The sequence below is a fragment of the Cervus elaphus genome, chromosome 9, assembly GCF_910594005.1.
Source record: "Cervus elaphus chromosome 9, mCerEla1.1, whole genome shotgun sequence".
Lineage (NCBI taxonomy): Eukaryota > Metazoa > Chordata > Mammalia > Artiodactyla > Cervidae > Cervus > Cervus elaphus.
The window spans coordinates 105,792,141-105,807,497 of NC_057823.1; the positions used below are offsets into that span (position 1 = coordinate 105,792,141).

General features: G+C 45.2%; 1 protein-coding gene across 1 annotated transcript in view; it reads right to left on the bottom strand.

The window, feature by feature from the left end:
- The window catches only part of FBXL17 (F-box and leucine rich repeat protein 17), a 498,904-nt gene that overhangs the window by 11,724 nt on the left and 471,823 nt on the right, over window positions 1-15,357 (bottom strand). Inside the window, exon 8 of the mRNA XM_043913747.1 lies at window positions 8,273-8,415. Within this exon, the coding sequence (XP_043769682.1) occupies window positions 8,273-8,415 (143 nt within the window). The remainder of the gene's footprint in view (window positions 1-8,272; window positions 8,416-15,357) is intronic.

Sequence of the window (15,357 nt, forward strand, 5' to 3'; positions counted from 1 at the left end):
TGTGCTTACTGGCTTTCTTGATTTCAGTTTTTATTTTCTTACATAAAGCTTAGGGCAATGGTAACCACTAGTGGACACCTGGTTTTTTTAAAAAAAATTCTTTCTAAAACTGAATTTCCATCAGGTAGAATTTACGGATTTGACCTGTTTCCTAAAATAAATTTATTAGCAGCAAAAATTTATTCTGCATAAACAAGCGACATTTTTGACTTTCAGAAGAGAGGCTCTACATGAATCACAGCCGTTCAGGGTTAGGCTCTGAAGGGTGTGAGTCTCGTCACACCGCAGAGGTCTGAACTCTGTCCTTGACTGACCTGGACCCCTGAGGCAGCCCTCAGAACCCCCCGGCTACAGGAAACTGGTACTAAATCCAAGGTATCATCTTTCTTACTCACTTATTTATTCCCCCCAGTCTGAAAAGTGAAAGTTAAATAGCTACTTTTTTATTGTCTATCAAATGATTCAGAAGCAATGGGATCTAATGGTTTTCAAACTTGCTTTTGGTTGTATGATGCTTCTGCAAACCAAGGTAGTAAACAAGTCAACAGATCAAATAAATAAGCCAAGTGGATAAAGCAGTCAAAGTGGGGTCACCGGGGCTGCTGTCAGGCGCCGGGACAGGCCCTCTGGCCTCCTAGCCACCTGTCATTCCTAAGAGGCTCGAAGGCACCTCCTCGGAACCCTGAGGCCGCACACAGCGAAGGGCTAATAGCCATGACTTACTTCACGGAGGGAACTTTACCTGCACCGACTCCCTCAATCCTCCCAGCAGCCCTGAGATCCGTGCTGCCCTCATTCTCACTTTACGGGTAAGGAAATGCAGGCAGCCTGGGAGGAGGCAGCAGGAGCCGGGAGCCTGGTGACGAGGAAGAGAAAGGCATCCTCCTTAAGAAGGGAGCGGGTACCCGTGGATGCAGCTGCTCGGGGATGGAGCGAGCTGTGGTCAGGGAGGCGGAAAGTGGAGTCAGTGAGATGGAAGTCACTGTCGCCTGCAGCGTGGAAAGAGACTGTCGGGGGTGCAGAAAAGTAAGGACAAGTGTTCACAGCCGGTCCTTTCCAGGAGCTGAACCGGAAAGACAAAACTGCAAGGACTGTTGCTGAAAGCCACGTGAAACCAAAGCGAGGTTCTTCGTGCAGAAGAGAGAACTTTCCGGCACCCTGACACCACTGTACCTGCCCATTTGCTTGTCTGTCTTCCCCAGCGGGCTGCAAGCTCCTTGGGGCAGGAACTCTGATCTTGGTGGTATTTTTTCTGACCTGTCGGGTAGTACAGTTACTGGACCACAGTCAGGAGCTCAGTAGATGCTTTTTGAATATATTGATAAAATATATGGGGCTTTCTCTTGAAAAACTGCTTGCCAGATGTGGTAGGCCCCAGGAGCCTGGCGCTGAGTAGCTGGGTTTCGGGGGGCAGGCTGGGGGGCTCCCTTCCAGGGACCCGCAGACCCCCCAGTCTCCAGAGCGTTGGCAGGCGGCCCTCGTTTCTACTTTGTGAAGTGAGATGCTTAGGAGTGCTGGGGTCAGAGCTCCTGTAAGAACTCGCTGCTAACCTTTTCTATTTCTAAATCAGAAAAAAAATTATATGATCCTCCAACCTTAACTCTTTCTTAAAATTACTTAAGCCAAATCAGAGTTCCAAGGAGGTTATTTACTGCAAAGCAATGACGCTTCAGGCAAACTGCAACATAACATTCTATTCACCCCACAGCTTTTGGGGAACAGCAGGCTTCCTCTTCTCTCCCTTAAAAAAAATCTCACCATGCGTCAGTCCCACAAAAGGAGTGAGCAAGACACAAGCAGTTACTTGCACAGCCCTTAAAATGTTCCAGGGACACGCGGTCTTCCCTGAAGAAACACACCAGCCTGGAACTGGCGGGCTGTCTAACTTGCTGAGCTCTTACTCTCTCTTCACAAGGACGGACTGAGCCCTCAGGCCCCGAGGTTTTGTCCTCCTCCATACATTTGACCGTCATTTAATGGGTCCCTGACTATTCAAAAAATAGAATTTTTTTTTTTTAAAGAATTGTTGTCTGAGTCTCAGGGGCCTACGTTTTTCTTTGTAAGATCTGAGCATGTGAATTTATATTCATGGCTAGAAAATATGAACTGGGCAGTTCACATCATGGTTAAATATCCGAAAGGATTCCAGGGCAGCCATGTATATACGTAGGTCAATAAAGAGAATAGTCACAGTAGCTGACATTTACTGCGCGCTTACAGAGTGTATGACCTTAGGCTAAGTGCTTTATTGAAATATCTCATATAATCTCATAACCACCCCGTGGGGCAAATACTATCCCATTTATCAGGTGGTAAAACAGGCTTTTAGAGTAAGCTGTCTGAAGCCCCACAGAGAGCCAAGCGCAGGGTGTGGGGTTTGGAACCCTGGTGGCCTGCCCCGAGTGCCCACCAGCGCGGCCCCGTCTACGGAGCCACCGCAGGGGCTCCTGCTTTATTACTTAAACACCAGAAAGGCCTTCAGCGACTGCTCTGGAGAACGTCGGCGAGGAGGGCTGGAAGAGGAGGAGCTGGGGCCCTGGCTAAAATGAGGTGGAGAGATAACCTCTGAGTTTCAGCGGATGGTTTTTTTCCCTGTTTCAATTACCAGGGATAATCAGACGAGGGCTGTAAAAATGTGCTTTAAGTGCTCCTGTGCGGAAATCACTGGGAGAAACTGTTTTATCAGCAGAAGGAACAAGATGCTTATACTTCACGCAAAGGACTCGAGTTCAGATTTTAGAGCCCCAGCCTCACACAACTCTTTTTCACGTCCTCTCTTGGGGCGCGTGGCCTGGCGGGCAGCTTGGGGAACGGATACGTCTCCCATGACCGCCCCATCTGATACCGTCAGACCGCTCCCGCCTTGTCAGGAGAGCATTTTTGTTTTGTTTTCTTTGATAAGGCATACATTTGTGATCTTAAAATTCTGGCTACCGGCACCCTGGAAACAGCTGTGGGTACGCTGCGGGCAGAGGGCAGCCCCTGCAGGCACATGCGTTGTTCCATGGCTGAACTGCGGCCCAAACAAGTCCTGGACACAGGGCCCCGCAAATTATTTTTCCCCTAAACTGATTTTTCCAGTTAGTTCTGTATATTAGTTACAGAGTCCTATATTATTTTCCCCGTAGGGCTTTCCTGCTCATGGCTCCTAAATGAGCTGATGAAAACTCCATTTTCTCCGCAGAAATCTTTAGGCTGTTGAGGCTTTCTCTTACAATAATTACTTCCTGAAAAAAAAACGCAGTGGTCAATTCCTCCTGAATATTTTTACATTACATTGGGCATGCAAAACTTGGCCCTTGATATTTTAAGGTTGCAAAGCGGATTCCTGGCTTTAAGGAGCTGACTGGTCTCCCTAACTTTCTTTCTGCATTGACTGCTCATTGATTTGATTAAATCTCTCCACCATTTCAATGAGAGAAACCCTGTGTGAAAACAAGGATTTCTTACGACCTGAAGAAATCATTTCTTATTAAAAGAGATCATCTGTTTCGCTCCTTACCTAAGCACTTCAGGAATGAGGGCAGGTGAGGAGAAAGGTCTTGGCAGTGGAAGTTTGATGAGAAATGAATTAATTTGATTATTTCCATGGTGTGTGGATCAATAATAGTCGACCTCCACGGAGGCCCCTGGCCTCAAGGCAGCTGGATAATCAATAGGATCAGAGAGAGGCAACTCTCCTCCCCCAGCAGCCTCTCTGATCTTTTTTTGGGCGGACTCTTCACGCCTGTGTAATTCTAATTTATGTCAACTAGAAATCAAAGAAATTCCAAGAGGCTTTGGTCAGAAGACATCGGGGTGGACCTTTCAGAATCTATTTACGTCTGCTCCTTGAGTCGGTTGGCCCCCACGGCACTCCTGGCGCCCCTGTGGGCCGAGGCGAGGCAGCTTCCACGCAGAAGGGCTGCTACCTACTCTGGGCAGAGGCACACAGTGGGGTGAACGGGGGCTCCCCGCCCCCCAGCGACAACTCCAGAGACACGTGACAGCCGACAAGCCTTTTCAGCCAAGCGCTTTGCCAAGAGTGGCTCCCTCAATAATGCTCTTTAATGCTACCCCAGACGCTGGCATTTTCAAATCAAATGAACAGTGTATAAAATTAGTTCTGCATGAAGTTACAGAAAAAGAAAAAAAATATAGAAAGTGAAAGGGAGCTTTTAAAAGCTCCAGCATTTCTTCATCCAACTGCTTTTCACAAGGGTTTGGCATTTGAGAATTGCTACATTTATGATGTTATTCGCTGCTCATAACTCAGGCCCTCTGTCTCCAAACTTCTGTATTAACACACGTTGCAGAGGTTTCCACCGCGACATTTTATCACGGAGGTTTCCCAAACCAGCCGGGCTGCCTCTGGCGAGGTCTGGTTTCTCAGCCAACACCATGCCACGGGGCTCCCTTGCTTTTCCTCAACCTTGTTACCCCAAACATTTTTCATTAACCTTGAACACTGCATTTCCATTTGCCCTACAGCTTTCCCAGGAACTTTTTTTTTTTTGGTCCTTCTTAGTTTTGTTCTCCATCCAAACTGCCATGTTAAGAAGTGAGGAAAATACCATATTATTAGAAGAAACAGATCTGAATAGAACCTAGAATTCACTGAAGTTGTGAAAACGACTTCCATGACCAAAGCCACTGACTGTCTATAATTGCGGAAAGCAGAAAAAAACATATTGCTCTTATTAGAGAGTCCCGTTGGTTACACAAGTAGTTTTAACTAAATCACCAAATAAATGCGTGTTAAGTTGATAGGTGATTTCGGGTCAACTCTAATTCCCAAGGTCAAGTAAGCCTTTGAACAGTCTTTAAGAATATAAGTTCACCCCAATTCATCAAAGCCGTCTCACACAGCGTTTTCTTCTCTGCACTCTTACAATGCACTGAAGTTTAGGGGATTAAGTGGCGTCGGCTTCAGACCCCAAGTAATGCCTCTAACGTGCTTATCCATCCAGCAATCAGACAAGCTACTCACACAGGGGCTTCTTAATGCGCTTCCTAATTTTACAAGCATGAGGGGGATGCTGCATTTGTCTAACGACTGGAGGACTCCTTCCTAGGAGTCACCCATTGCTGCCAGACAAATTTACTGTTGTTTAGTTCAGACGTTGTCTGATAATCTAAGTACATGCTGCTTTCATCTGCAAAGAATACATTTTCTCATCTGTTCTTTATCTAATGAAAGAGTGAGGAAGAAAAACACTTTTTCCCCCCTACAACAGATAACAATGCATTTTCTTATTTAATTCTTCAAAAGCTCAAGTGAGGGGGCAAAAAAAGCAGACATTTTTAAAGTATGGCTTCCAAATCAAATATAAGTGGCCCCGAGTGAAAGAAAATAGAATCGGTTTCAGCATTTCAGAGAAGCCCAGGACTGCACAGCACTAGCCCTGGGATGCACAGATGGGATGAAGCCCATCCGTCTGAAGTTCAGAAAGCCCACGGACCACAGGCCTGCAGGGGGCTGGGTGTGGGGGCCGGGGAGGTCTCTCTGCTCCCGCCTTTGGCTCCAGCTGGTGTGCAGAGAGGGGACAGAGAACGCAACTGAAGAAGCTTCCAGGGGCTAGCAGCTTAGAGTAAGGTACATGGAGAAGAGTGACAGGCCCAAATTAACTTTCTTCTTCATGTTTTTGCTAGCACAGATGACCACACGAAGACGGACAGTGGCTCTTTGCACCCTAAACAGAATTTCCCTGTTTCCGGTTTCGGTTCTAATATCCTCTCCTTCATCATTTTTCTTCTTTCTTTCTTTTTGCTTTCCTGCCTCTTTGAATTGTTTCATCTTTAACTCACCTTTGTCCCCCACTGCAAATCCTTCTTCAGCCTTATGCCTGGATCAGTAAGTTGATTCCAAATACACTGTCCCTCAAAGGCATCAGTTTCCCTTTGTAGAGTGTGTTTAATATGAAATTATTGATCTATTTTTGTAGAAATAATAATCTTAAATTTAAGTGAGGGAAAAGTGAAATGGCAACATCTTTCAGTTCATGTCTTTCCTCTTTCTAAAGATTTCCTTTCAAAAACGGGATAGCAGGCAATGCAATTTTTTTCTCATTTGTGAATTGAAAAATCAAGACCCAGGTTAATATAATATTGTTGATGATGAGAGTAATTATTAACATTCAGCATTTTATATATAACAAGCATTACTCTAAGGGCTTGATATATGTCCACTCATGTAAATACTCACAGCATTTCTACAAGACAGGTACAGCTATCATCCTCGTTTTACACATGAGGAGACAGAAGCACTCAGAGGTTAACCGGTCCGAGCCAACGTGGCTAAGGGCGGAGCTCAGGTCTGCACCTGAACTCTGGCTCCAGAGTCCACGCCCTCAACTGCTATCTTCGGTTCCTTGCTACTCACACACTCCTTTGACTCCTGATAGAAATTTAGGATCTGGAGGCGGACAGCGTAATGCAGATGCGGAGGACAGAACACTCACACTGGACTTCCATCCAACTGAACCAACCAGCAGGCTTTTAAGTGCGAGGCTCTACGTGCGCTTTTTGTATGGTTTGCAAACTTCCGTCCTTGCAGAACCTCCCGTGTTGGGCCCTGAACTGCCTTAAGCCCGAGGACGCCAGCGGGCAGCTGGGCTGGCTGCAGCGGGCTGGGTTGGGTGGTGTGAGAGCTCTAATTTGGACGAATTTGCATTTAGGCAGAAAACGATCCTTCCACTTACTGAAAATTGGCAAAATGCTGGTCAGCAAATACGTCTGAAAGGATCTTCTGAACTAACTGGAGTACAAATCCAGCTCCGAAGGGGAAGTCTAGAGAGGCTGGACGAGAAACACGGGGACTTCGCCAACAGCTGTGGGCACGTGGGTCCGGCTTTAAACGCCTACCTTTTCCTGTCCTCACTTAGGTGGTTCGAGAGCAGCAATTCCTTCGGGCAGAAGCAGGAGAGTTCTGATGTCACTGTTCAGGGTTTCTAGAACACTCTGCCCGCTCTGGACTCTCACTTGTTTTAAAAGGAGTCATTTTGAAGTGACAGGGTTAGTAGCAGTGTTCAGTTAGTTAGTAGTGAAGTTTAAGAGAGACTTGTCACCCGGGGTCTTCACTGTTGCTCAGTAAAAGTCGGTCAGCTTTCCAGGCTGGGCTGAGTATACACACTAAAATCTCTTTAACCATAACTCACTGGAAAGGTCTGGTATAAGTTGGGATTGTAAAACATCTGGAAAAAAGAACTAGGTCAATTAACGAAACTGACAAAGCGCACAGAGAATTTGGGCCATTCTTCTCATTTGTCCCCAAATTTGCTACATTTAGAAAATATATGGCCTTTGAGAGGCATATACATTTAGCCTCACGCTCTTTTGCTAGATTGTCCCTATCACCAATCGCAAAAAGCAGCACACGTGTATAAATTGTTACAAGCTGCCCACATTTTCAGAGAGAGTATCTGAGGTGGGTCTTTTTCAAGGAAGCACCCCCTTCTTTGGAGACAGCCCCTGGGGTGGGCCCCGGGCGCTGGACACAGGCCTGAAGCTCTGGGGTGACCCCTGGATGAGGGGCTTGGGGCCAGCGCCTGGTCCTTCTGAGCTCCGTCTTCTCCCCTTCGCAGTACAAACGACCGTCTCCCGGATTTTTAACCGGGGAAAACGTCAAAGAGACAAAGGGGAAAGTGCCTCTCCAATGCCTGGTTATCAGTACAGCTTTTGATCATCTTTATTAAATGCAGCCCAACTTCTCAAACCCAGGCTCACGCCTGTGGCCAGCCCCACTGAACCTCGGGGGGGCCTCTAGGACTGCTTCTCAACATGTGTGAAAAGCGGCATCTGAAGGGTGGCGATTCCCACCTAACATTGCCTCACTGGCCCTTTCCTGCCTCCAGAGGGCCAGAACACAAAGACGATGAGCAGGGGAATCACACGCTGCAGACTGCGACAGAATCAGCTGGCACTGGGCTTTCCAGACTGCTGGAGCAAACCTGGAACCCCGAGCGGGATTTCACGGTGAGGCCGGGCACGCTGCAGTCTGCCACGCAAACACGTTTCACCGCGGTCCGTGGACTCACGGACAGGAAGCCACAAGCTAGGCTGAGTGTGTGTGTGACTGCGGTTTTCTTTCTGCATAAGCACATTCATTTTTAAACAGAGAAATTAAAAAAATCATCTCAGATTAGTTTAGAAAACCAGGCAGCTTACCATGCATACCTGTAATAACATAAGTATGTGCATGTAAAGAGATATATGCCCAGGGAAAGAAGAAGAAGGTAACATCGAGCTGTAAATGACACTGATACGTAGGAAAGAAGTTCGACAGGCAACTCACTTTGTCACATCTCATCAGCCCCAAGTATCTTAAAGACTTGCTGCTCTGTGCGATCAGGGTGGCGCCTTGGTCTGTAATCTCTTTGCACCATCCGACGTCCACAGTCTCTATGGTCATGCTGTACCGCCCAATGGCTATCAGAGCTGCAAGGGGAGACAGAGGGAGACAGGAAGCACAGATGTCAGCGCAAGAGAACTCTATCTTATTACGACAATGTCTCTCATTTCCTCACTGCATTTGTTCCTGAAATGTTGTGTATAAACAAAGGTTTCGTAAATGAAATCCAATTTAAAATGCTTTAGGAAAGCGTGCCCTATGACAGAGCCTTTCACAAAGTGAATAATCATTCCATAATTTCCCTTTTATTGGAACACAACCTTTTATCAGTTTTATTCATTACAAGGTTACCTGTACTTCCAAACATTCGTATCTGTAGAGGGCATAAACTCAAATGAATTACACATATAACATTACAGGAAACCCCCAAGGAGTAATTAAATTTTACCCAAGATAAATTTAATAATTTTTAAAAAGAGAAACCTTCAGAAACACCATTTTGAGGTGTGTTACTCTGCATGTGAATTTCTTTAGCAATTGGCACATTTTTTTCCCATCTGTTCATGAATGGTAAAATGTAAGAGTGTATAATATTTTTCACATTAGTCCTTCTTGAGACAGCTAGGAATTAGGAGGACAGTATACACACAGTTGAATTTAGTTGCTGCTAGCATTTGTTATGGTGAATGTCCTCACTGTATCAGAAGTCTTCCTCCTACTGACACAGGAAATGAAGCCTGTCACACGAACTCCATCCTTGCCCCTAGTCTTCTTGACTGTTCAGCCCTGTACCTCCACTGAGGCACAGAGATTTATCCCAGAATCTGTGATGTACACCACACATCACTGCAAGGCTCCATAACCCATCACCCTATCGGAGCGTCCAGTAGGCCAGTGTGGCTCTTGGCTACAGACTTCTAGTGAAACAGACATACATGCCTCTACCTTTGTGCACAGAGAAACAGATTTCAATACCTCCAGCCAGAAAACGTTTATGGTGCATCGGTTTGTAAAGGAAAACTCTGAAAACAATGCCACAAATATTAAAAAGGAATAATAATTGTTTGCTAATTATTTCCTCATTCTAAGATATGATGAGTTGATTCCTGTGACATTAAAAGCAGATGATATTTTCCAATTGATTAGAATGATAAGAGCAGAGTGAAGTACTCAAGTAAATAAATGTTAACTCTTAAAGCTTGCAGGGAAAAAACACATGGCAAAAATCTCTTCGCTAATTAATCTCAGTAATTTTTTAAACTAGAAAACTCATGCCTATGTATTCAAGTATCAAAGCATTCCTAATGAGCCAGATATTTAAAGTTTATAAAAACAATAATCACGATCTCAGTGTTTTCCAGTGAAAATGCTATTAATATAAGGGAAGAAAAAAAAATTTCCAGAAGTTCCTCAGGATATCAATTTGCTGATGCTCTCAACTGTGTACATGCTGTTTTGGCATTTAGTTTTCCAAGGAGGTAGGACAGGACAGGAGTGATCTGCCCAAGGTTTGCTGTGTGGTCTGAGTGATATTTTCGTGTAGCAGAAGCAGTGTCTCAGGTTAATCCTACCGGTGTTCCTGACCTAAGAAAACTGTTGCTATCTCTGGTAGTGTCATAAAATTCATCGGTTAAGATATCCTCAGGCTCTCTTATGATAGAAGAAGTAGAAGGCACACACACACAAAACCCCTTTCACTACAAAGTGCTAGAATTATGATCTCAGAAGAAGGAGAGCCAGATGCGAGGTGACCCCACTCGGGTGGACTGTGTATTTCTACTGAGGTTTGGGGCTGGAACGTGAAAGCTCCGCACTCCACTCTGCAGACGATGGTCAATCAAATGCTCAGTGGAGTTTCCCGAGGCCACATGATGAGCACACGGACAGTGACCACCTACTGGTTCTAGGTGCTAAAATCAGTAGTGAATGGGAGTTCCCTTTTTTTCCTTCTTTTTTGTCTAAATTTAAACACACCATAAATAAGACAACTGAAGATACAATCAAGGTATTCAGTTTCTCTTTTGCCATAGTTCTGTTTACTGAAGTAAGAATTAAATTTTCCTTTTCCTTAACTCATTCAATGAGACAACAGAAACCTCGGGAGCACACTAGAGCCTCTTATCCAGCACTTGAGGACGACCAGGTGCTGGGCACCGGGCTAGGAATTTCAGGTGCGTTTCCTCATTTAATCCTGACATGCCCGCAGGGCCAGTGCGGTGCACCATGGCCGGGCGGGGGCACACGGGGTCACAGAGCTCGGAGCGCCGGGCTGGAGGGTGGGGGGCGGGGAGGGGGGTTGGGTGGGAACGGGGAACAGCCAGGTAAACAGTCACAACACAGGGCTCACTCCCCACCCCCAAACTTCTCACTTTCCAGATCTTGAGGCAAAGGGCAGCGTCTCAGAACCAATCACTCCATCATTTTTTTGCTAGTACTTATTTGCTTAGTTATGTACTTTTTTTTTGTCGTCCACTTTTCCTATTAGAATGACAGATCTATCCACTGTTGTTGTATCCTCAGCACCTAGTCTGTGCCTGCTACAGAGTCAGTTCTTAAAAATATTCGCTGAACATACCAATGACTGCAACGTGGCCAGCTCTATTACAGAGACATGCCAAGGGACGGGGCAGGCTCTGTCTTCAGGGGATGAGACAGGTCACAGGAGCTCTCATGGAAGAGCTGAGCTAGGTCTTGAGGGATCTTGAGAAAGGATTCTCCAGAAAAACACAGGCATGAGGGCTGGCATGTCAGGCTCAGCAAACAGCGCACGGAAGGGTAGAGAGGCGTGAAGGAACGGGGAGCTGCAGGTCATCCTACGTGAAATAAACACAGGGCCAAGGAAGTGGCAGACGGAGTCAAGAAATGTTCACCCAGTGATTAGGAGCAATGGGCCTAAGGGATACACAGAGCAGCAAAAATAAGCAGAGTCCTCGATGCCACGAAGCCCATATTCTAGGAGGAGAGAGAGATGTGAAGCAAGCACAGAAGTATACATAATTCTAAACTGTAACACGTGTTTTGAAGGAAATGGAATGATCACTGTCAGAATGATGTCTAGATGGCACCAGGGAGTCTTTCTGATGAAGTTACTTTTAATCCCTCCAGTAGCCCAAGAGTAGTCATGTATGGATGTGAGTTTTGGACCATAAAGCTGAAGAATTGATGGTTTTGAGCTGTGGTGTTGGAGAAGACTCTTGAGAGTCCCTTGGACTGCAAGGAGAACCAACCAGTCCATCCTGAAGGAGATCAGTCCTGGGTGTTCATTGGAAGGACTGATGCTGAAGCTGAAGCTGCAACACTCTGACCACCTGATATGAAGAGCTGACTTATTAGAAAAGACCCTGATGCTGGGAAAGATTGAAGGTGGGAGGAGAAGTGGACCACAGAGGATGAGATGGCTGGGTGGCATCACAGACTCAATGGACACGAGTTTGAGCAGGCTCTGGGAGATGGTGATGGACAGGGAGGCCTGGTGTGCTGCAGTTCACAGGGTCACAAAGAGGCGGACACGACTGAGCAACTGAATAAGAACAAACAGGCCTACAAAAAAAATAACACATGGTACAGGTAAGAAAACTGAGGTTAAACACCTTTCCAAGGCCCCACGCCTATTAAGTGGCAAAACGAGGGTGCAAATGGCGACAGTCTGGCTCCAGAGCCCGGGCTCACTGTCACCGCAGCGGCACCCAGCGCGGCAGAGGCGGCTGTGCGTGTTCAGAATGCACCTCCCTTTACCGCCGTGCAGGACCGAGGGACCTCAGCTACAGCTCAGAGGGAGCCACGCGTTTGCACTGTGTCTGTAAAACAGGGTCCAAGAGAATCTTTAAATTCCAAAATCTATACTGAGTAATCTACCTCTCTGTGAATATGTCCGACCTTTGGATATTTTTTTCGTTTTTCATGAGCTGCTAAACCAGTGGTGTGGTATCTTCTCGTCTCAAATTCACTTCCGGCCTCACTACTCAGTAGATGCTGAACTTAGAATAACATTTTAACTTTCCTGCGTCTCAGCTCCCTTACCTGACTATTTGTTCTGCCTACTTCACCGGGTTGGTCTGAGGTTCAAGTGAGAAAGTACGTGTAAAGCACTTTGCCCTACATAAATAGAATGCTTATTAGATATTTCCCCACGCCATTCTACAGTGGTCCAGTGGACTAAAAAGGAAGACGTGAATGAGTTTTGAAACATGAAAAGCTCTGGGCAAATGACAGCATCATGTAATGCTGTCTCACTATGTCACTGCTGGAGTTCCTGAATTCTCCTCTGCACCAGTGATCATGAACTCGTAGACTGCACCGGGGAGGACGGGGTAAATGGAATGCACGATTACTGCCTTTACTAGGGGCTGCTGACATATTACAATGGTACTTATAATGCCTTGGCAAAGGATGAATTATGCAAGGCTAATTCCTTATCCCAAATGTAATTTTAATACTTTTTAGCATGCTAAGTATAACTAATAAAGTTAAATTTTAAAAAGTCACACAAATTCAAAGCTGTATAATTCAGAAACATATGATGATTAAGGTAGTACATGAACTCACTGAAAGCTGTTTCCATAGGCAAACAGCGCAACTGAGTGACATGAGCATGTTTGTAGTCAATTTTGACAAAGGAACTGCATTTCTAGGAATCCACCCTGAATCAGTTCAGTTCAGTCACTCAGTCGTGTCCAACTCATTGCGACCCCATGAACTGCAGCACGCCAGGCCTCCCTGTCCATCACCAACTCCCGGAGTTTACTCAAACTCATGTCCATTGAGTCGGTGATGGCATCCAACCATCTCATCCTCTGTCATCCCCTTCTCTTCCTACCCTCAATCTTTCCCAGCATCAGGGTCTTTTCAAATGAGTCAGATCTTCACATCAGGTGGCCAAAGTATTGGAGTTTCAGCTTCAACATCAGTCCTTCCAATGAACACCCAAGACTGATCTTTAGGATGGACTGGTTGGAACTCCTTGCTATCCAAGGGACTCTCAAGAGTCTTCTCCAGCACCCCAGTTCAAAAGCATCAATTCTTCAGCGCTCAGCTTTCTTTATAGTCCAACTCTCACATCCATACATGACCACTGGAAAAACCATAGCCTTGACTAGACAGACCTTTGTTGACAAAGTAATGTCTCTGCTTTTTAACATGCTGACTAGGTTGGTCATAACTTTCCTTCCAAGAATATATACTTCTAATTACACAAAATTATACATGTACAAGTTTATTCATTAAAGAGTTGGTTGTAATTGCAAAATGATGCAAACAGCATAATGCCCATACACAGGAGAGTGGTTAAACTATGCTACATCCTCACAACTAAACATCAGGCAGCTTTTAAAAAGTTAAATGGGGGAAGATCACTAGGAATTTTCAAATCATTCAGTGAAAAAATAAAGTACAAAAGAGTTTCCATGATGTGCTACCACCATGCAAAGCATAACAGAATTAAAAATAGTAATCTGCTCCTTTGTACGAAAGGAATATGGGAAAGACATACCAGAAACTACAGAGACTGTTTAATTGCAGTGGGTTGGTGGGAAAGGGAGAAAAAGACAGGGTATGGAATGCGGGGGTGGGGTGAGGAGGGGTGCACACTTCTTGGAATATCTCTTTGGTTCTAGCTTTGATATTACCCTTATGGCAGAAAGCGTAGAAGAACTAAAGAGCCTCTTGATGAAAGTGAAAGAGGAGAGTGAAAAAGTTGGCTTAAAGCTCAACATTCAGAAAACTAACATCATGGCATCTGGTCCTGTCACTTCATGGCAAATAGATGGGGAAACAGTGGAAACAGTATCAGACTTTATTTCATTCATCTCCAAAATCACTGCAGATGGTGATTGCAGCCATGAAATTAAACGACGCTTACTCCTTGGAAGGAAAGTTATGACCAACCTAGACAGCATATTAAAAAGCAGAGACATTACTTTGCCAACAAAGGTCCGTCTAGTCAAGGCTGTGGTTTTCCCAGTAGTCACGTATGTATGTGAGAGTTGGACTATAAACAAAGCTGAGTGCTGAAGAATGATGCTTTTGAACTGTGGTGCTGAGAAGACTCTTGAGAGTCCCTTGGACTGCAAGGAGATCCAACCAGTCCATCCTAAAGGAGATCAGTCCTGAATATTCATTGGAAGGACTGATGTTGAAGCTGAAACTCCAATACTTTGGCCACCTGATGTGAAGATCTGACTCATTTGAAAAGACCCTGATGCTGAGAAAGAATGAAGGCTGGAGGAGAAGGGGATGACAGAGGATGAGCTGGCTGGAAGGCATCACCGACTTGATGGACATGAGGTTGAGTAAACTCTGGGAGTTGGTGATAGACAGGGAGGCCTGGCGTGCTGCGGTTCATGGGGTTGCAAAGAGTTGGACACGACTGAGTGACTGAACTGAACTGAACTTGACTCTCTAAACCAGAGTAATGTTTTATATACCTCCCGAAATAAAAAAAATAAAACCAACTAGGATAGGAAGCCCAAGCAGACTACTGACAGGAACAAACGAACCTAACTGTGTTAACAAATGAACAGCATGACCAGGGCCAATAGTACGACCACACCGAAGGGGATGGAACTAAGAAGTAAGTCGCTTTGGAAACACGATTGTGACTGAATGTTGTAAACTGAAAACCAAACAGAACTGTCAGCAAATTACTGCACTCTAGTTGGGAAATCGATCTCTCACAGGGGTATGAGTTAGCAGTTCAGTAACTACTTTATGCATAATCCAAGATTATAAATAATGAGAGCCAGTCTTTTCACTGTTAAAGAAGTTACAAATAAGAAAAGGGGGGAGGCTTAATGAACCTTATAGTACTGAATTGGAATCAGGGATATGAGAATGAACTCATGCTTTTTTAGACACACATGATAGATAAATACATATAGAAGTAACTAATAAATATTGTATATGTGCATACATGTGTGGCTTAATATACATAGATATATTTCCTAGCTTATTCTGCTGAGTGGAAATAGGGCCAAGGACACCCCAGTAACAATGGTCTACAAGCACCCAGATCTAAACATCATTCTCCGGTA